Consider the following 22195-nt stretch of genomic DNA (forward strand, 5'->3'; position numbering starts at 1 on the left):
CTGGGGGGCTGGTTCCGGGGGCTGGGGGCACTGGGTGGGGGGTACCCGGCTGTGGGGGCGAAGGGGGCACTGGCTTGAGTGGGTGTGGGGGGGCATTCGGCGCTGGGGGCCTATTGGCTGGGGACCATGGGGGGCACTGGGTGGGGGGTACCCGGCTCTGGGGGTTAAGGGGGCACTGGCTTGGGTGGGGGGGTACTAGGCTCTGGAAGGGCTGTGGCTGGGGGCACTGACTAGGGAGTACCTGGTTCGGGGGGGGGGGTTGAGGGGACACTGACTTGGGTAAGTACAGGAGGGGTACTTGGTTCTGGGGGCATTGAGGGGACCCTGGTTTGGATGGGTATGGGGGGCAACTTAGCTCTGGGTGGGCCACTGGTGGGGGATACCTGGCTCGGGGGAGCACTGGTTGGGAATGTATGGGGCGTAAGGGGTGGTATAATGAGACTTGGCTTCCTCCCTTAGATTTTCCAGGAGAGAAGCATAAACTCCCCACCTTGCTCATCTCAGTGCCCATTATTGTGTCCAGACAGGTCTGCTAAGGGTGCCCCATTACAGTATTTGCTTTTGAATGTCCTTCCTTTTGTTCCATTTCCTTATCTCTGGTAGTAATGACAGAATCAGAGTCCACACCCTCCCCCATACCTCCCACCCATATGTGCTCCATTTCCCTGTGGCTTGTGACAGAGTCAGAGATTAGGGTTGGTTGAATTGAAGCAGAGTACGCAGATGAGTTATTTTATCTAGCTGTGTGGTAGGGAGGGTTATTTTTCTGACTTCTTCTGGGCTAATGTGGGCACCATGTTTGTGCTCAAATCCAGACCAAAAAAGTCTGCCCTATACACCTGAAGATGTGTGCAGTATATCACAGAGTTGTTGAGTTTGTGGATTTAAGACTACATTGATCTGGTGTCTGGAATTTTATATACCGGAGTTCTCAAATTGGGGGTTGGGACCCCTCAGGGGTCACAAGGTTATTACGGGGGGGGGGGGGGGAGGGGAAGGGGTCGTGAGCTGTCAGCCTCCACCCTTAACCCTGCTTTGCCTCCAGCATTTCTAATGGTGTTAAATATCTTAAAAAGTGTTTTTAATATATAAGAGGGGGTTGCACTCAGAGGCTTGGTATGTGAAAGGGGTCATCAGTACAAAAGTTTGAGAACCACTGTTATATACTCAGTGGTGGACTAATGCCAAGAAATTGTTATAGAATGACCAGTCAGTGACAGTTTGAAGGTATAATATTTTGCAAACCATTAGAGCTAACCTTACCTGATCACTCTCGTTACAGTGTGTATGGTAACACCCATTGTTTCATGTTCTCTGTGTATATAAATCTCCCCACTGTATTTTCCACTGAATGCATCCGATGAAGTGAGCTCTAGCTCACAAAAAAGCTTATGCTCAAATAAATTGGTTAGTCTCTAAGGTGCCACAAGTACTCCTTTTCTTTTTGCGGATACAGACTAACATGGCTGCTACTCTGAAACCTGTATATGGCAGTGGTTCTCAAACTGTGAGTCGGGATCCCAAAGTAGGTCATGACCCCATTTTAACGGGGTCACCAGGGCCAGCATTAGACTTTCTGTGGCCCAGGGCTAAAACTGAAAGCCTGAGCTCCACCTGCACCCAGGGTAGTGGGGCTTGGGGTGCGGCCCTCTTTCCCCCTGAGCTCTGACTCTGACACCCCTGGAGTGATGTAGTAACTTCATTGTCAGAAGGGGGGTCGCAGTGCAATGAAGTTTGGGAACCCCGGTATAGGGAGTAGGAGGGGAGAGTTTGATTTCTTACCTGTGTTTGCTGACTGGCACTTCGTATGAGGGACAGGGAGGTGTGCTGTGGTTTTGGTTTGGTAATGGCTTTTGTATTGTTTTTCTAAATTGATAACACAGCTCCTAGAGACCAAGGTAAAAGGTTTTTTATTACTATTATTTTAGTACATTTAAATCTAAATAAGTAGCTGGCTAGCTCTAGTAGTTTGCAAAACGTTACACCTTCAAACTGTCACTGACTGGTTTCAGAGTAACAGCCGTGTTAGTCTGTATTCGCAAAAAGAAAGAAAAGGAGTACTTGTGGCACCTTAGAGACTAACCAATTTATTTGAGCATGAGCTTTCGTGAGCTACATATGCATTTCGGATGCATAGTATGAATGATGAAGTGAGCTGTAGCTCACGAAAGCTCATGCTCAAATAAATTGGTTAGTCTCTAAGGTGCCACAAGTACTCCTTTTCTTGTCACTGACTGGTCATTCTATAACAATTTCTTGGCATTAGTCCACCACTGAGTATATAACAGTGGTTCTCAAACTTTTGTACTGGTGACCCCTTTCACATACCAAGCCTCTGAGTGCAACCCCCCCTTATATATTAAAAACACTTTTTAATATATTTAACACCATTATAAATGCTGGAGGCAAAGCAGGGTTAAGAGTGGAGGCTGACAGCTCACGACCCCTCCCCCCGCCCCCGTAATAACCTCGTGACCCCTGAGGGGTCCCAACCCCCAATTTGAGAAGTACTCCTCTCAAGTCATAAAGTACTCCTTTTCTTTTTGCTGTATACAACTTACCCCTATCACCTCTGTCCTTTCCTTTTTCCTGCTTCAACAGATGGGCCGTGTGGCATGTATGACCCATCAACACCACATTTGGGTTATTTTGGACCAAGGAGGGGTGTGAATTTAAAAGATGAGTGGCCTTTAGGGAGAATGCCCTACCCACAGCTCTCTTAAATACCAAAAAAGCTCCCTCTGAGGTGCTTTTGCTGATTTAAAATGTGGTGCTCTTATTTGGGGATGAGAGGGGGACTCTGATAGGACGGTCTCAGGCCATTTAGGGCTTCATACGTTAAAACCAACACACTGAACTCCACAGATCACAGAATGCTGGTGTCATTTGTAACAAACAAGGTCTGCTTGACCCTTAAAAAGTTTAACTGGCATAACTATGGTAGTTAAGGGATGTGAATTTTTTTTTTCCGAACATTGTTATGCTGGGAAAAGCCTCGGTGTAGAAGCTGTTACACTGGTATATGGCTGGTATAGCTTGTTCGGCTCTGCCAAGCTGGAACTGGTGTAAGCTTTCACACCAGCATAAATGAATTTGCAGTATTGTAGCTTGCTGCTTTAACTACACCGGAATAGCTAAAGCAGCAAAACTTTTAAAGATAGACACGGCCAAAATCATCACATCCTGCACTAGCTTTTGTCTTCCAAATGGAGTGAAGGTGTAGCCCCACCTAGAGCACATTGCAGTCCAATCTAGACATGACAAAGGCCTGATCTATGCTTAATTTTTGCCAGCATAGCTATGTCAGACAAGGGTGTGACTTTATGCCAACATAGCTGTGCTGGCCAAAGCCCTAATGGAGAGGCAAAAAGTATTCCGGTAACAATACTTCGAGAAACAGTCAAAAGAAAAAAAAGTCCCATTCAATTACATCATGTAATGGCAGACAGCTAAAAAGTGACAAGTTTTTAAAGAGTTTATATACCAATGCTAGAAGTCTAAATAATAAGATGGGCAAACTAGAGTGCCTTGTATTAGATTAGGATATTGATATAATAGGCATCACAGAAACTTGGTGGAATGGGGATAATCAGTGGGATACAGTAATACCAGGGTACAAAATATATCGGAAGGACAGAACAGATCATACTGGTCGGGGAGTGGCACTATATGTGAAAAAAAGTGTAGAATCAAATGAAGTAAAAATCTTAAATGAACCAAACTGTACCATAGAATCTCTATGGCTAGTGATTCCATGCTTGAATAATAAGAATATAGCAGTAGGGATACATTACAGACTACCTGACCAGGATGGTAACAGTGACTGTGAAATGCTCAGGCAGATTAGAGAGGCCTCATGATGAAGCAGTGGAATTTATTCTCTGCCCCTCCCTGTTCATATGCAAACAACATTTTTCTCTTAATGAAACTCTTCTTCCAGTGGAATGCAGTTGGGCCAGCTCCTCATTCCATTGCTGTGTTTCGATGGTATATATTCAAAATTATAGGGTCTGTTTCTCAGCAGTACTACAAAACCTGGCTAACAAAACATTAACACCGTCATCAAGGAATATACATCTCTCCATTGAGATCAGCCCCCAAATTAGCAACAAGAATTGCCACTGGTGGTTACTAAAGATTCCACATGGAGGTTAATCCTCATGTCCTGGCCAAACTTGGCTAATTGTGTCCCATAATCTCAGTTGTCTACCTTATTTTTCACTCCCATCCTCAAATGTTTGTGTTGTGTTTCTGTGTTCTGTGAAACGTCTACCACTTTCCACCCCAGAGGTGGCTGTGTTTCTGTGGTGGGTGACTTGAGCTCTGTAGCATTTGTATCTGTAACGGACTTGGGCATCCTTGAAGGATATTTTCAGCATTTTAAAGAGGATCATTTCCCCCCCCCCCCCCCCCCGCCCTTGTCTTGCACTGTTCAAGATGCAGAATGCATTGCCACTGTAACAAGACCAATCAATTAAGGTGGGCTATTACCAGCAGGAGGAAAAAAAACTTTTGTAGTGATAATCAGGATGGCCCATTTCCAAGTAACCATGGGGGGGGAAATTAGCATGGGGAAATGTTTTTTCCCCTACTGACAGGTTTCAGAGTAGCAGCCATGTTGCAAGTGCCACAAGTACTCCTTTTTCTTTTCCCCTACTGTTACTCACACCTTCTTGTCAACTGTTTGAAATGGGCCATCCTGATTATCACTACAGAAGTTGTTGGTTTTTTTCTCCTGCTGATAATAGCCCACCTGAATTGATTGGTCTCCTTACAGTTGGTATGGCAACACCCTTTTTTTTTTTCATGTTCTCTGTGTATATAAATCTTCCTACTGTATTTTCCACTGCGTGCATCTGATGAAGTGGGTTTTAGCCCACGAAAGCTTATGCCCAAATAAATGTATTAGTCTCTAAGGTGCCATAAGTCCTCCTTGGTTTTTTGCTGATACGGACTAACACGGCTGCCCCTCTGAAACTGTGCCGAAGGCTCGCTGTGAGATGAAGTTAACAGAATGCTGCTCTCAGCCCTGCAGATTTGTGTCCTAAGGGTCAGAGAGATTACACAGCGTCCACTGGTCCTGATTCATGACAAGGGCTCCTAGGCGCTACGATGATATAAAGAATAATTTGTTCACGTTTGGAAGGCTTTCTTTGCAGCCAGAAGAGCAAGAACCCTTTTTTCAATGGAAGCTTAAATTATGCAGAAATTAGCTGCTAAAAGCTCTCACTGGGGCAGCTTCTCACTCACCACAGGCAAGAGGAGTTCTGACACCTGCAATGTTGCAAAATTTGCTTTGTCAAATAGCTGCATTCATGTTCGTGTCTACAGGAATTGTACTTCCTCTTTGAGTGTCCAGTCCAGTTCTTCTGGAAGTGGCTCCCTCTGATTTCCAGTGAGAGTTGGATCTGGTGCTTGGCATTGTTGCAGCTAGTGCAAACTTGAGTCATTGTCTAAGGCCAGGCCTACGCTTCCACGTATGTTGGTAAAACTTACATGTACATGGCTTTAGGGTATGTCTACACTGCAGTTAAAAACCCGCGACTCTCCCAAGCCAGCTGACTCAGGTTAAGGAGCTGTTTAATTGCAGTGTAGACATTTGGGCTCAGGCAGCCTGAGCTCTAGGACCCTCCCACCTTGCAGGGTCCTAGAGCTGAGGCTCCAGCCCAGTCCGGAATATTTACACCACAATTAAACATGCCCTGGCCTGAGCCCCACGAGTCCGAGTCAGCTGGCATGAGCCAGCTGCAGGTTTTTAATTGCAGTGTAGGCTCACTCTAAAGCAGGTTTTTCCCTAAGCTGTGTGCATGTGTGGCCATTTCCCCTGCTGTCCCACCCCATCACCCAGGGGTGCTGCTCTCCACCGAGCTACCTTAGCCAAAGTGGGAGGAGGTGAAGGGCATGCACCAAAAGAGATGAGTCAGGTGGGCGCAGGAAGAGTGTAAGTGGGGAGGAAACACAAAAGGGAGAGTGAGTGGTGAAGAGGCGCTGACAGATGTGGGGGATGGGGTAGGGTTAGCCCTGAACGCAGGCAGTCACTCATTCCATAGACAGAAATCAATAAAACAGCATTGCCCATTGGAGGAACTTACCGTTCTTTGACTTGTGGTAGCCCTTACATCTGGCAGCAACACACTTGCAGTATCTCAGCAAGGAGCGCGTTTGTGCTCATTCATGCACTGGCTTAAATACAGTGAATGGAAATCTGAGTCACTCTGAGATCACTCCTAGGCAGGCTGCTACATTAAGAAGAGCACATTCTGTTCAGAAATTGGGTGGGTTAAGAATTCCTATGGTTAGATACAGCCTGATGTTTCAGAGTAGCAGCCATGTTAGTCTGTATTCGTAAAAAGAAAAGGAGTACTTGTGGCACCTTAGAGACTAACCAATTTATTTGAGCATAAGCTTTCGTGAGCTACAGCTCACTTCATCGGATGCTTCATCACATTCAGCCTGATATTTGTGAGCTTAAAGCAGCACTGGCCAACTCAGTGGACTTCTAATGTTGTACTCAGTAGGGACTATTGTATCAGCTGCTGGGGTTGATGGAGATGAAGAAAGTGATGGCCACAGAGAATGGAATGGTTAAGCACAGTGTCAGATTGTTCTGCCCAAAGCCATAAAAGAAAGAGTGATGTTGGTTCTCCAGTCATGTTAATGAATATTCAGGTTATTTGAAAAACTGACCCGGGTCACTTTGTTTTTCATGAACTGGGCACTGGTTGCTGAACCAGTGAAGTGAATATCTAGTATGAAGGGCATACTCAGCTGGTAATGCCTTACGAAACGTGCACCTCCTGTGTTTCACAGTGCTTGTGTTTACAGTGACCGTAGGCGGCGGTTATTGTGTTTATAGCATCCCAAAGTGCCTTAACCACTTCACAGAAAACTCTTAAGACCTGGCACTACCTTTTGCGCTTCAAGTTAAGCGCATGCAGAATCAGGGCTTGGGCTGTAAACTCTTTGAGGCTGGGACTGTCTTGGTACATCTTCTGTAGCACCCTGCCGCACTTGTGGGTGCTATAAAATAATATCAACGCCAATAATGGTGCTCACCAAAAACAACTCCTAAGCATTGTCAGATTAATGTTAAAATGGAATGAACGCTAGAGTGGATGTATTAGCTGATCTGGTCCATCTTCCTGTTGGCACAGGTCTGATCCTTACAGCACACTTCCAAGTGCCTCATCCAGTCCCATGGGCCAGGGCTTCCATTGCTTTCTAGAGACAGTTCCACAATCTAATAATATCATTATCATGAATTTTCCCCTGACATTCTGCTTAAATTTCCCCTCAATTTGATTCCATTGCTCCTTGCTGTGCCCCCTTGCACTGCTTTAAATGATTTCTGTTACTGCTTGGTATTTACTCTCCCTCCTGTACTTGCAGATGGCTTTGTTCTCTGTTAGTCATCATTTTATTCCTCCAGTCCCCTGAGATCTCTCAGGTTCTCTTCTCTGAACTCCCTTTTTGATATTCACAAAAAGAAAAGGAGTACTTGTGGCGCCTTAGAGACTAACAAATTTGTTTGAGCATAAGCTTTCGTGAGCTACAGCTCACTTCATCGGATGCATTCAGTGGACACCTACCTACCTGCCTCCAGCTTTCACCCTGACCACACCACACGATCCATCGTCTACAGCCAAGCTGTGCGATACAACCGCATTTGCTCCAACCCCTCAGACAGAGACAAACACCTACAAGATCTCTATCAAGCATTCTTAAAACTACAATACCCACCTGCGGAGGTGAAGAAACAGATTGATAGAGCCAGAAGAGTTCCCAGAAGTCACCTACTACAGGACAGGCCTAACAAAGAAAATAACAGAACGCCACTAGCCGTCACCTTCAGCCCCCAACTAACCCCTCCAACACATTATTAAGGATCTACAACCTATCCTGAAGGATGACCCAACACTCTCACAAATCTTGGGAGACAGGCCAGTCCTTGCCTACAGACAGCCCCCCAACCTGAAGCAAATACTCACCAGCAACCACATACCACACAACAGAACCACTAATCCAGGAACCTATCCTTGCAACAAAGTCCGTTGCCAACTGTGCCCACATCTATTTAGGGGACACCATCACAGGGCCTAATAACATCAGCCACACTATCAGAGGCTCGTTCACCTGCACATCCACCAATGTGATATATGCTATCATGTGCCAGCAATGCCCCTCTGCCATGTACGTTGGTCAAACTGGACAGTCTCTACGTAAAAGAATAAATGGACACAAATCAGATGTCAAGAATTATAACATTCATAAATCAGTTGGAGAACACTTCAATCTCTCTGGTCACGCGATGACAGACATGAAAGTTGCGATATTACAACAAAAAAACTTCAAATCCAGACTCCAGCGAGAAACTGTTGAATTGGAATTCATTTGCAAATTGGATACAATTAACTTAGGCTTGAATAGAGACTGGGAGTGGCTAAGTCATTATGCAAGGTAACCTTTTTCCCCTGTTTTTTCCTACCCCCCCCCCCCCCAGACATTCTTGTTAAACCCTGGATTTGTGCTGGAAATGGCCCACTTTGATTATCATACACATTGTAAGGAGAGTGATCACTTTAGATAAGCTATTACCAGCAGGAGAGTGGGGTGGGGGGAGGTATTTTTTCATGCTTTGTGTGTATAAAAATATCTTCTACACTTTCCACAGTATGCATCCGATGAAGTGAGCTGTAGCTCACGAAAGCTTATGCTCAAATAAATTGGTTAGTCTCTACGGTGCCACAAGTACTCCTTTTCTTTTTGCGAATACAGACTAACACGGCTGTTACTGTGAAACCTGTCATAGGGAAACAGTTTTACTTTGTGTAATGACCCATCCACTCCCAGTCTCTATTCAAGCCTAAGTTAATTGTATCCAGTTTGCAAATCAACTGCAATTCAGCAGTCTCTTGTTGGAGTCCGTCCCCAAGTTTTTCTGTTGAAGTATTGCCACCTCTAGGCCTGCAATCGAGCGACCCGAGAGACTGAAGTGTTCTCCAACTGGTTTATGAATGTTATAATTCTTGACGTCTGATTTGCATCTATCCATTCCTTCACGCAGAGACTGTCCAGCCTGACCAATGTACACAGCAGAGGGGCACCTTGATTATCACTACAAAAGGCTCCCTCCTCCCCCCCCCCCACCCCGCTGGTAATAGCTCACCTTAAGTGATCACTCTGTGTTACAGTGTGTATGGTAACACCCATTGTTTCATGTTCTCTGTGTACATAAATCTCCCCACTGTATTTTCCACTGAATGCATCCGATGAAGTGAGCTGTAGCTCACGAAAGCTCATGCTCAAATAAATTGGTTAGTCTCTAAGGTGCCACAAGTACTCCTTTTCTTTTTGCAAATACACACTAACACGGCTGTTCTCTGAAACTTTTTTCTTTTTGTGAATACCATTTCTTTTTGTGAATTCCATCAGACTAACACGGCTGCTACTCTGAAACCTTTCTGATATTGAGCTGCCTAGAGCTGAACATAGTAGTGCAGGCCACTTTGGAGACCACTGGTGTAAAGCCATGTTGAATCTAAATTGGGAATGTTATAAAGCACATTTCTAGTCTCCATTCCTAAGTAGTCTTTTATCTTTGCTTGACTCATTACTCCGGAATTTTCCCAAAGACAGAATCCTCTGTGCTCCTAAAGTGCCCACCAATAGTTGTCCCTTTAAAAGCCCGCCTTTCAAAAAGCTCTGTAGGATCTGGCTGATGGAGCTTCATCCAACACCACTTTATGTTAAATCATCCAGTAGGTGTAACTGAGCAGTGATAGTCTGCAGAGATTGATAATATACAACCATATGCTTCAAGGAGGGTCGGGGTAGCGTTCAAGTGATGGTGTAAGCCTGCTCTCTTCCTGCAGTAGGTTCACCATCAATCCAGAGACTCCAGACGTTCCCTACAAAGTGTTCCAGGACACCCACTGCATGTGAGGGGGGGCAAAGTCCTAAATCCACAGAGCATTTATTATTAGAGTTTCTAGACTTGGGTGTGAACCATATTTCCCAGGCATGCCAGTCTTCTCTGACGAGAGGCGATGCATATAGCTGATTTAGTAAAGGAAAAACTTCAACCCAGTTTTAAGTCACAAATTTGCAAATCCAGCATCTGCTTTTAAATCTTGTGGCAGTTGGAGTTGAGATTTTCCAGCGTTACCCATTCATGTAAATGCCTAGTTCCACTTCACCAGCAAGCAGTGTGGGGCTTCCTTGGATTCCTGGCGTATGGGAAGTTAACAGCTGAGAGATCACTGCAAATAGCCTAGTCATGAATTAGTTCATGGGCAAGGTTTCTTCTCTCCCCCCGCCCCCGCAAAGGAAATCCAGCTTTACTCATCAGCTGTCTTGTTGTGTGGGGGTTCTTTTTGTGCATCCAGTTTATCATTGAAATGAGTGCTGGGAAATTGTACACAGTTACCCTTCAGACATGTGGACTGGGCATATTTTAATCTTTGGCCTGCCACTCAGATACTAAAATAGCATAACTAGCTTCATGCTAATGATATCATCACTCATAACGCAACTCCTGCCTGAGGGAGTTTCTCTCCAGCCAGCTGAGTGTTACCCTCTCGTCATTCTTGTGACTAGGAGCTGCTCTGCAGAGAGAATTTATTCAGTGTTCCCACCGGGCACTGTGTGTCAAGAAGTTTTGTTACCTGATGCCACATACAACTGGCTAGGCCTCCTGGTTCAGGTGCCTTTGGGCTGATCTTTTGTACATAGTGCCCATTGTTGGCTGGTTTCTTAGCCCTTCCTGAGTGAAATACCTCTTATATTTCTTGTTCTTTATTTCATTCTTATAGTCTGCTGGAAAGACCTTGCCAAGCACCTCTTCTGTGATGGAGCCACCAAGTTCATCCAGGCTGAATCCCCGGAAGAGAAGAAAAGATGGGTCAGGACCCAATGGGGCAACAGAGCTGGATGGAATCCCTCCGAAAATGTCCCGTCACTCGTTTGTAAGTAAGCAGGGCTTCTGATCAGAAACGTTTCACTTTTGGAAAGCAGCTGAATGATACTGATGTTGCTACATTGATTAGGGCAAAGTAAAATGTCCTCTGTGCCCAGGGAAAGAGGCAGAGCAGTGCAGCCCCGCTAGTGCTGTTTGCTTCTTGCAAAGCTGGTTCGAAATCCTCCTTTGCTCACACTAATGTACATACTTACAACACAGACGTAAAAAAAATAGAGTCCAAAGCCAGCTGAGGTAAGCTTCTTTGTGGTAATTGTGGTGGTTTACTCTGGGCGTGGATGTGTACAGACTTGAAATAAATCAGCTTGTCACAGTTCTAATTTCTTTAGTGACGTAAGTGAGATTTTAAACAAAATTGATACTGGTTGCTTAGACCCACTTGTGGCCATGTTCCTACAGCTACTCATGTGGTTAAGCACATTAATAATGCCACTGAAATAATGGAACTACTTGTGGCTTTAAAGTCACATGCATGCATGAGTGTTTGGGGGCTAAATTATTAAAACCAAAATAATGTTAATTAACATCTTGCCTTGAGGCGGATTGATTTCAATCAGCAGGCAGGAAACCTTGGTATAAATAATCAATTTTTATCTTGTTTTGCATTTGAACTTTATTTTCCTAAAGTGAGGTTGATCCTTGTTGGTTAGGTACTAAATTTGTTACTATTTTTTGCTAACCCGAGGATACGCTATATCTATACACATTTATTTAAGCAATTATATAGCTTAACATGCTTATTTGGTTTCTTAATTTTTACATTTTCATGATGTTAGAAAATGGTGACTGCATTCTTATTTGCCAGGTTGATGATTTGTGTCTGTGGTGATTTGTGTCAGGCTGCGTTTGGATGGAAATTGGAATTGCGTTAAAAATGCACAAAACCAGTATTTTCAATTTTTTAATTAGTTAAATAAAACTATCTGAAATGTGCTGGGTCCACACATGGTTTACATTTAAAACTGATTTAATAAACCAGGGAAGTGTTGGCTGAGCTGATTGTTTCTGGTCACCATGTCCTTCAAGATTTTAGAACTAGTAGTTCTCATCTGCCCAAACCTCCATTTTTATTCACAGATTGGAAAAGGAAAACAAGCTTTCCTGCTCTTTCAGCTCCCAATTTCTCAACTTTCCATGAACCTAGTTATTGAACTGAACTAGTTGAATAAAGTGTAATGAAGAAAATCTCTCTGAACCTGCAAAAGAGGCTGCTGTCAGTCAAAAGCTTGTTTAGCATTTCAACAAACTCTGGTTCCAGGTGCTTAGCCAGTGACTGCCACAAGTTCACTGGTTTGTCTTTCTTTAAAACTTCCACAGCAAATACGTACTGCTTGAATATTATATTTTTATCTAAATTAAATGATGTTAATAGAATATAGCAAGTTTAGGCTTTCATATAGGTTATCATTTCAAATTTAATTTTTAAATAGGTTTATTTTTTTTAAATATTTATGCTGAATAAAATCTGATTTTTATAAAATCTATTTTTATGCACCCTGGTTTGCCTTCTGCAGTGATGGTAGACTGGTTAGTCTCATTTTGTGTTTAATGGGTTTCACTTTCTGATTCTGAGATATTTAGCAGGAAGCTGTATTTGTGTTTCCAGCACTGCAGGAGAGTTTTCAAATAATCCATGAGAACATTTCTTGTCTGTACTGGGCTCAGTACAGCCTTGTCTTACAAAACTGAAATGCTGGGGCCTCCGTTAATCTGATGGTGCCTCTCGAAGAGTCTCTCTCGGGCTGATTTCTTGTATTTTTAAATCATTAACACTGCTAAAACTATAACTCCGTTGCTTTTTCTCTCCCCCCACCCCCCCTCCAAAAAAGGCCCACTGTTTTCACTCACTGTTAGTACCAGACCCTGATCTGTGTTCTCCTTCCACCTCCCAAGTAGACATGAAGGGTGGGTTTATTGGGATCACCATTGCCAAAATCTATGCTTCCTTTCCAGAGCTTGCCTTGACTTCATACTGCCCTTGCTGTAACTCTGTAGGTTTGTCCTTATGTGGCAGCTCTCTCCCTCCCACTCCATGGGGCTCATGTGTATCACACATTCTAGAGTTCTTCCTTCCTGATCTTTCTGTCAGAGCTGGCTGCCATCCATTCCCCCATCACTGTGGGGTCAGAGTTGCTCGTAAAAATACCTGCAATGTGTTTCAGCTTCACCTTTTACCTTCCCAAATTTACGAACGAAGCTTTGCCTTTCAATAGCACCTTCCATTAAAGGATCTCAAAGTGCTTTCCAAAGCTGAATGGGTAAGAATTAGTGTCTTCACTTTACAGATGGGGAAACTGAGGCACAGAATGGTGACATGACTTGCTAAAGCAGCTGTGCCAGAGCTGGGTGAAGAACCCAGATTTTCTTGACTTCAGTGCCTGTGCTTTAACCAACAGACCTTATGACATATCATCTAAAGACAGGGAGGGGACGTGTGCGCGCCCGCCCTCTTTGGTGCTACATTCATAGCCCTGTGAGAGCACAAAGCGAACTGTGCTTATACTTCTTCCTCATGCTACCTCTAGCCAGCCCTCTTCAGAATACCTCAGCCTCTTTGAGGTGCAGCCTCCATGTGGGTCTCTTGAGTTTACTTCTTTTCGTTCATGAAAGGTTTTATTCCTAGGAGTTTAGAGCAGGGCTCCCTGTTCCTGCAAGGGCAAAAGTATCACCCAGATACTTTACACTCTTGGCAAATACTTGTAACTGAAGATCTGATTGCTCATTTAGAGGATTGCAGGGCTAGAGTTCCCCAGCAGACAGTAATAAAAAGCCCAGTTGACTTTATAGCCCTGCTCTGATCATCTATTATATTCAGTATTTCAGGGTGTGTACCCCAACCCTGTTACATGGTGGAAAGACTGGGTTTTTTAATCTAGAGAGGAGGGTTTCGTGTGATCCGTTAGGTAACATAACAATAAGAACAGAGGCAAGCATGGAAGTATTGGGGAAAAAAAAATAAAAAATCAAAGGGGGATTGAGTGTTAAATAGGAAATCTGAGGGCTGTATTGAGGAATGGATTTTGGCCTCATTAAATGTAAGAGTTTAATTTAGAACCCCTGAAGTGAGGAGATGCATGCCTGGTGCTACAAATTTAGAGCTAGGAACGATGCCACTTCTGCCTCTGCATCCCGCAAGGTCCAGAAGACCCAAGGCCTCTGACTGTAATGGACAAGATGGCATGTAAGAGGCCAGAGACTTAGTACAATACTCTCATTAAAGAAGGTTTCGAAGGGCATTAGCTCACCACAGCATAGCAGCCAGGTTGCTGCCTTCCCATGCGCTGCACTTAGAGATCCATTTCAGCTTAGAACTCCAATAGAGAGTGACAGCTGCAATACTTGCAGAAGGTCTGCCAGGGCTCACCACAGTGTGCAGGATGAAATTGCTGAGAAATCTCTTGCGGCTGTAGTTTGGCTTAAGTCAAGACATTAGTGTAATGGTTAGCAAGATTGATTCCTCATCATCTGATTTAGGGAAGGGCAATCTTCTGCTGTGACACACCTTTCTGCTAAAAGAGAAAGTTAGTCTCTAACAGTCACAGACCCTACATGGTCATTTAGCTGAAACTGAGCTGGCTGCTTATTGGAGGGTAAGATGCTTTGTTCTGGTCCAGAAGAAATCAGCCCTACAGTAGCTATAATTGGACTTTATGCCTCCTAATTCTCACTCTGAACTCCACCAATGTGTTGTTTTTGCAGGTAGTTTCAAAGGGGTGTGGGGGAAGTCCTGTAATGTTCCATCAGATTTCTGTGCTTTCCCACAGAATGTGACTGGTTTCCCACCTTCTAGGGCTTACAAATCGGTGCTTGTAAACACTTTCCCTGGAGAGTCAGACCGGCTATAGGCAGCTTCTCTTTAGGTGCTAATAGTTTGTGTTCTGATACCTGTAACTGCTGGCATGTTACAACACTGGAGCCTACGCGTGGGGAGATTTGTTTCAAAGTATGGTCCAGCTGAGGCACTTTGGTCCAGTGGTTAGATCTGAGGACTTGGGAGTAAAGGAGTCGTGGGGCAGATCCTCAGCTGGTGTGAGCTGTCATAGCGTCACTGAAGTCCATTCACACCAGCTGGGAATCTGTGCCCTGGGCTCTGCTGAGCTTTTCCTTTGATTCAGCATGTAACTTAACCTCAGCTCACCTCAGTTCTCTCCATCCATAAGCTAGGGATAATTACCGCCCAGGACCATGTTGGGGCTTAACATCAGTAAATCTCATTAGCACCTTTTGCACAAAGCTCTCCTAGTGCAGCGTGTCTGCGATTGAATTGCTGAGCTGTCATAATTCCCTTGCCATCCCGGTTTGCTTGTGCTGTGGCTGTGTAAAATGCTGAACCTTGGGGGGGTTTGCAAGCTATTTTTCTCTCTGATTATTTAGGGCTTGAGGGAGCCAGCTCCGTTTTCAGATCAAATTGAAGTGGACTACAGTAAGCCGTATGTCAGACTGACGTTGGAAGAGGCGACCCAAGGCACCCCCTGTAAGTACTGTAAAACCAAATGAGAAGGCAGTTACCTAAACACGTGTGCTGTTCCAGGATTTCTCCTGGCTGAATTAAAGCGTTTCATCCTCCCTTGTGTCAGGTTGGAAGGAGCCCTGCTTGGCTATTTAGGAGCGTTATATCCACCCTGGGGACTAAGACTATTATTATTTGTATTACGTGACTGCCTGGAGATTGGGGCCTCTGTTCTGGGAGCTGTACGTACACATTGTAAGAGAAGGTTCCTGCACCAAAGAGCTTTCATTCTCCTCAATGCTAATATTGCTTGTAGCCACCTTCCTGAGTTACTGAAGAGCAGTATCAACACTAACCCTCTTCTTTGCGACAACTGAGACAACTTAAAAAGCTAGACGAGTAAAGAAGCCAAAAGGCATTAAAAAAAAAAAAAAAATCACTTGTCTCGTGACAAGTATAAGATGTGTGAGCAAAACAAATACCCTTAACGGTGACAACGTTGCGAGGAGCCCTGCCTGCACGCTGAAGGATACAGCAGCATACGTTAGATAGCCAATTTTAGGATGCTCAGCAGATCTGCCCCTGGGAATAGGAGGGTGCCGATTTCTACAGTCACTTGTATGAGTAGAATGGTATATTACTCACTGGTCAAGGTTTTGTTCAGAAGCATGAAAATGGCAGTGCTAGTAACACCTGCTAGGGGCCACACTCCTATGCTGACTGTTCAAAGTACATGATCGTACCCAGCCCTTCATGGTGCCAGCTTCGTAGCTGTAACGAAAGCACTGCACTTCTTCTTTCTGTAAATAGCAATAAAGTCATTAAAGGAGGTTTACTCATCTCATGACCTGTCAAGGCCTACTGAACAGTCTCCCAAGGGAATTTCTGGAAGCCCCATGGCTTTGCACAGTCAAATCTAAACTGATCTAAATACTAGCACACAGGTTTCCAACCTGTTGTCTGTGATACATGCTTTGAGAAAGTTCAAGACGCCCATTCTCACATATATACACCAGGGACCAAGCCTGTATTGGCCCGCAGATCAGGGTTAGAGGTCTCGAATCTCTGATTCCTCGGTTTCTCTATGGAATCATTTAACACCTTCAGGATCAATCAGATTGGCTCTGCAAGTAATAAATTGTTACTGTCTTTTAGCATTCATTATACAGCTCATCTGCATCATCTAACATCTGTCCCTTTCCAGCAAAACTCACTTTATTACCTTAATTGACTGCCTCTGTCTCACCTTCAATGCCCTATAGTGTCCCTAACTACTGTACATCTGTATTCTTCCCCCACACTGCCCCCCAGTCCCATCCTCCTGCTGCTCCCTTTATCTGATTCTCCTTCCGTCAGCTTCAGGCCTCCTTAAATGCTGCCCTCTATATATGAAGCAGTCTCACTTCCTGTCTGCCAAGTGCCCTCCCTCTGGCTCAGTCTTGTCTGTCTGGCTTAGATTGGCCAGAGAGCTGTGTGTCAGATAACTTCCGGGATGGGTGAAGTGTCCCACAGCTGTGAGAGAGTCCTGTGTTGGCCCAGAAAAGTGGAAGTTAAGAAGTCTATTGTGGTTTTAGTAGTTATATGGGCTCTCGAATATCCTTTAGGCTGAATGTGGAACAGTGGGTGAAAGTTAAGCATGTGTGAGCTCAAGTATCGAAATAAACGAGCTGCTCTTTACTAAGAGATGGAATAGCCATTAATCCGAATGGGGCTGAACCTTCTGGCCCCATCCAGGGAAAGCTTTACAGCAGTAGCTTCTCCATGAAATTATCTGACAGCCCCAAGGCCTAACAGGACTGTTTTGTGCTGTCTCGAGATGATTTTCAGTGCAGCTTGGCATTCCTTGGAAGCAGGAACTAAAGGGTGGCTCAGTAATAGCCCTGCCTGGTTGATTTAGGAGTCATACTGAGCAGGAATTCTCGTTGGCCATTCTTCCAGAATTGGAGGACTACAGCTATAGTAGTGAGGTTCAGCATGGAGTGTGGGGGGAATTGGGAAGATCTCAGGATTTCCTCCAGGAGCCTGCTTGGCAAACATAAGACAAACCCATGAAATGTCTTCGGCTAGTCACTCATTGGTAGTCAGTTGCTGAGCAGAACGTTGGCATGTTGCATTTTGATTCCTGTAGGATGGCGATGTTGGATGTTTGCATTTTCCCCAGGTTTCCCTTTGTGCTGTGTGCACCTTGTCTCAGAGCAGCTGCACTTAGCCCCATGAGAACACCATGCATGGCACTTTCGGTTTTAAGTCTGTCTCTGAATGTCGTTCCATGCTTAGTCTGGCACCCCCATACACTGACTCCTAACGGAAACAAACCAGCAATTTCCCTTCTCAAACCTTTTCTGGCTACAGCTCCACATTCTGACAATTGTTTCTGTAACAACACGTACAATCACAAGGAACCCAAGGCTCACTAGGTCTTTGCGCAGCCAGCAAATGCTTTCCCCAGGAATGGCTCTCCATGAATAATGTCTGTTTGTTTTTATGCTCAGTGGATCGACCAGTCAGGGTTTATGCTGATGGGATATTTGACTTATTTCACTCTGGACATGCCCGGGCCTTGATGCAGGCAAAGAACCTCTTCCCGAACACATATCTCATTGTGGGAGGTAAGGAGAGGTCTCTTGACTTTGGCAGCCTTTCAGGAATAGTTTACCATGCCAAAGGTAGGATTGCAACCTGTAGTTTCCTTTGCACTGTCCCATCCTTAACGTCTTACACGGTGCCTTGCACTTGTTGCAGCTCAAAGGGCAGCCACGTTGTAATCTCGTCCTCTTTCAGTATTGAATTGGATAGAGTGCAGTGCTGGGAGACAAATGTGCCTGTCTATAAAAATGGAACTCCAGAAATTTTTTTTTTTAAAGGTGGGGACTACTTTCTATTCTGACCGAGTTAGTCTAACCATTGACCTAAATTTTGTGTGCCAAGAAATGCTGTTCAAAGCATTGAGTGCCAAAAATAAAAGGGGACTTTCTGAGCCTTCGTCTGGAGAACCGGAGCAGGTGAAGAATAAGAAACTGTCCCTCTATGTGCGTAGTCTCAAGCTGGGAGTGATTTCACCCTCCCTATATCAGCTGTTCGGCTGGAGCAGCAATATATCAATTGAGATCGGCCTGTTTATGTTTGGGCCTTCCCAAATTATTACAGAGTTAATAAAGAATTGTTGATTTTATTTCACGTGGTTTAATCAGCCTGGTGATTGGATGATTTGCCATGAACCCATTCTATTCTAGTTTGATTTGTTCAGATGGGTTTTGGCTTCGTTTCTAAATTTAGAAACCTGTTTTGGTTCTGATGTTTCTTTGCTAGGTGTCAGGGGTCTGGACCCAAGTCATCCCCTGTGTAAATGAGGCAGTTCTGTGTCCCACCTCGTGGCGGTCCATAGAGCTGCCCTGTGCTCCCAGTACTGACACTCAAAGAGGAAGAACACTGTTAGCTTTTAAAGGAAAGTTGACTTTTCTGTATTCATCATTTCTTTCGACAAGCAGCATGGGTTTCAGAGCCTTTGAGGGCCTGGGGTGAAGGGTTACCAGCCAGTCAACTGACCAACTTTGCATAATAATGTTGTATTCTTCACAGCGTGCGGAAATCAGTGGAATTGAGAGGCTTCCTCGCCTCCGTAACGCGCTCTCTTTCCCCTTCCACCTCCAAACCTTTCACATCTATGCTTTACTGCAGTAGTTCTCAAACTGGGTCAGGGCACCATTTTAATGGGGTCACCAAGGCTGGTGTTAGACTTGCTGGGGCCCACGGCCAAGCCTGAGCCCACTACCCGGGGCCAAAGCCCGAGGGCTTCAGCCCAGGGTGGGGGGCTCAGGTTACAGGCCTCCCACCTGTGGCTGAAGCCCTTGGGCTTCAGCTTTGGCCCCTCCCGCCTGGCGCAACGGGACTTGGGCAGGCTCAGGCTTTGGTCCACCCTCCTGGGGTCGTGTTGTCAGAAGAGAGTCTTGGAGCAATGAAGTTTGTGAACCCCTGCCTTACTGGTTAGGGCTGTAGACTGGGAGTTGAAAGCTGGGTTCTCTTCCTGAATCACCAACACCTCTTGTGGCACTTGAACTGTAACTCCTGAGCCCGCTTAGCTTGGAATATCTGCCAGTGTCTTGGCACAGAGTCCTCTCGTGCTGCACGGGGCAGACGGTGGAGTCGGGCAGTGGAGGGGGTCAGGGTGGGTATTCAGAAGACTAACAGAACTCACCTTTTGCTCTGCAGTGTGCAGCGATGAGCTGACCCATAACCTCAAAGGCTTCACGGTGATGAACGAAAGCGAGCGTTACGATGCGGTGCAGCACTGTCGCTACGTGGATGAAGTGGTGAGAAACGCACCATGGACCCTCACCCCGGAGTTCCTGGCAGAGCACCAGGTAAGACGCAGCAGTAGAGCTGCCAGGTGCTTTCAGACAATCAGGCAACTGTGCTGTGTGCGCGCACTTGTAACTACCATGCTCCCTCCGCACACCGGCGGTACAGGATTCCGAGTAATTGCTGTATTTCCCTCTGATCATTCGTGCCAGCAACCCTCTTCTGTTACACGTCCTAGACTGTGCCATGAGTTGGTATAACGGGCCATGTTCGTTTCTGAGGAGGTTAGGGGCCTGAGCAGAGCTAGCCTGTAATGGCAGGTACTGTCAAAATCTGAGAGGAGGCCAGATCCAGGGCGGGTCCATCATAGTGAGCCCTCCTTTTTGCTGTTCCCTAATATGAGAACAAGGGGTCACTCAAAGTTAGTGACAGGTAAATGCAAAACAAGTAACAGGCCCGTGGGTGAAGTTCCACTGGCAGGAGTTTAGAGAGGCAAATACCGTGGCTGGCTTTTAAAAGGGGCTGGTAGTTTTACTGCCAGTAGTAACACTTGTGGCTGTGCAGATTGAGAAGGTGAATCAAATCTCCTGCTTCAGGACACGTGCTTATTTGCTGCAGGGGTCAGGAAGGAATTTGCGGCCAGATGCACTAAGGAGCTTTCTCACCGTCCTCTGGACATCAGATATTGCCCTCTGCTGGCACCAGGCTACTGCTTACGGGCCAACAGTGCACTTGGTTTATAACGCTGTTTGAAGCTTGAAACTGCCGTTTGCTTCTTACTCCAGTTGTCTTCCTCCTTGGCGTGCACTCGTAGGCTTGCCTAGGGTTGTGTAGGAGGGCTGGGCTGTGGAGGGTTAACCTTGTTTCGAAAGCAAAGCACATTGACATTCCTCATTGCTTTGCTAGCCCCGTACCTGTACACAGGTGCACAGCAGTAAGTAATTAACCGTTACTTGGTCATTACATAAAAAGGTACCTTCTGTGGATTCAAGGAAAGATTTATTCTAACTCTTTTCTTCAACTCCCAGATTGATTTTGTTGCCCATGATGACATCCCATATTCTTCTGCTGGGAGTGACGATGTTTATAAACACATAAAAGAAGCAGGTGAGGCATAAGTCGTGGTGGTGACCTGTAACCTTTACCTTCTAGCACTAGCTGGTGGGTCTTGAGGCAGGTGTTCTAGCAAAACCAGTGTTCTAGTTAGTACCAGTTACTGTCCAGCTTGGCAAGGATTGAATGTCTTGGGAGACTGAGCTCGCCTCTGTCCAGGTTCTGTAATGCTCCCTTCGCCATGGGATCGGAGTGCTTAAAAGTTTGATTCTTCCACACTAGGCTTGCACCACATTGGCATGGCTGCTCCTGTGATACATGGAGTAAACAGAAGCCCTGGGTCTCAAAGACTGATACCATGGTCACGGTTAAAAAAATAAATAAATTTTTTATTTATTTTTTTTTTTAGTTCACTAGTCCTGGTATGGTGGATCTGCTCTTTCATGATACATCCTTTAGGTAACAACGACCGAATGCTTGTTATCTAATAGCTAGCAAAATAAGTGACCCACAGTTGTATCCCTCAGTCTCCATTCTAGAGATAGCAAGTATGTCTCATCTCTTAGTTAAAAATGGCACTGGTCTAAAAAAGCAAAATGCTGGGTGCAGTTTTCACATCTCTTGGGCTTAAATGAATGTAACCCTCTCATACTGCAACATTTTCATACTCGATGTCATGGGTAGGACAGCAAATTTCTCTTGGCATGTTTGTCACAAAGCACAGAGCAGTCACGGTGAATTTAGTAAAAGGCCTGGGTGACTGCTCCCTGATTTTTGATTTTAAAAAAATGCCCCTCTCCTTGCCCTGCTCCACGCTAGGAGCATCAAGCACCCAGAGCAACACTGATACCTTAATCCTGGCTGGGTGAGGAGAGGAGGACCAGGGAGGGAGAGTGGGTTGGAGAGAGAGCTCACCCTGCAGTTCCTGTCTCGCAGGGCTGGGGCCAACACCCTCTTGGGACAGAGGGTCGTACGGGCCAAACTGGAGCGGCACTGCAACCCGGTGTGCCAGGCTGCAATGCCCACTTCAGGGCACTGGGCCCAGCCCCACAGGAGAAAGAGCCACCACAGTAGAGTGAAAAGAGAAGACATGGGCAAATGGGAAAATCACGCTATCCTTGACTCTTGTCCTGCTGTGACAAACCTCCAGCGTAAACATGGCTACCAGTGCTGTTTGTATTCAGACAAAGGCAGGGTCCTCTCAGTCTTTTTTCCTTTGTCCTGTCACGGCCCATTCCATGACGATGGGCTGGTATCCTCAGCACAGTATCACAAATTCAGTGCTGGAGATTCCCTGATTAAAACGCGTCTCTAACAATAGCGAAGAGAAACGAGTACAAACCAACCAGTCAAGTACATTTCTTAGAAACATGCTCTCTTCCGGGTGATTGTTATCCTTCAGTCTATTGGCTAACTCT

The 22195-nt window shown here is 45.4% G+C and overlaps 1 protein-coding gene across 2 annotated transcripts in view; it reads left to right on the top strand.

Annotated features, from left to right (window-relative positions):
• The window catches only part of PCYT1A (phosphate cytidylyltransferase 1A, choline), a 29679-nt gene that overhangs the window by 184 nt on the left and 7300 nt on the right, over positions 1 to 22195 (top strand). For both annotated transcript variants that reach the window (XM_074963371.1, XM_074963372.1), the window contains exons 2-6: positions 10812 to 10964; positions 15350 to 15449; positions 17918 to 18034; positions 19635 to 19786; positions 20753 to 20831. In XM_074963371.1, coding sequence (XP_074819472.1) covers positions 10848 to 10964; positions 15350 to 15449; positions 17918 to 18034; positions 19635 to 19786; positions 20753 to 20831 — 565 coding nt within the window. In that variant the 5' untranslated portion in view covers positions 10812 to 10847. The remainder of the gene's footprint in view (positions 1 to 10811; positions 10965 to 15349; positions 15450 to 17917; positions 18035 to 19634; positions 19787 to 20752; positions 20832 to 22195) is intronic.

This window comes from Natator depressus, chromosome 9 (genome assembly GCF_965152275.1).
Source record: "Natator depressus isolate rNatDep1 chromosome 9, rNatDep2.hap1, whole genome shotgun sequence".
Lineage (NCBI taxonomy): Eukaryota > Metazoa > Chordata > Testudines > Cheloniidae > Natator > Natator depressus.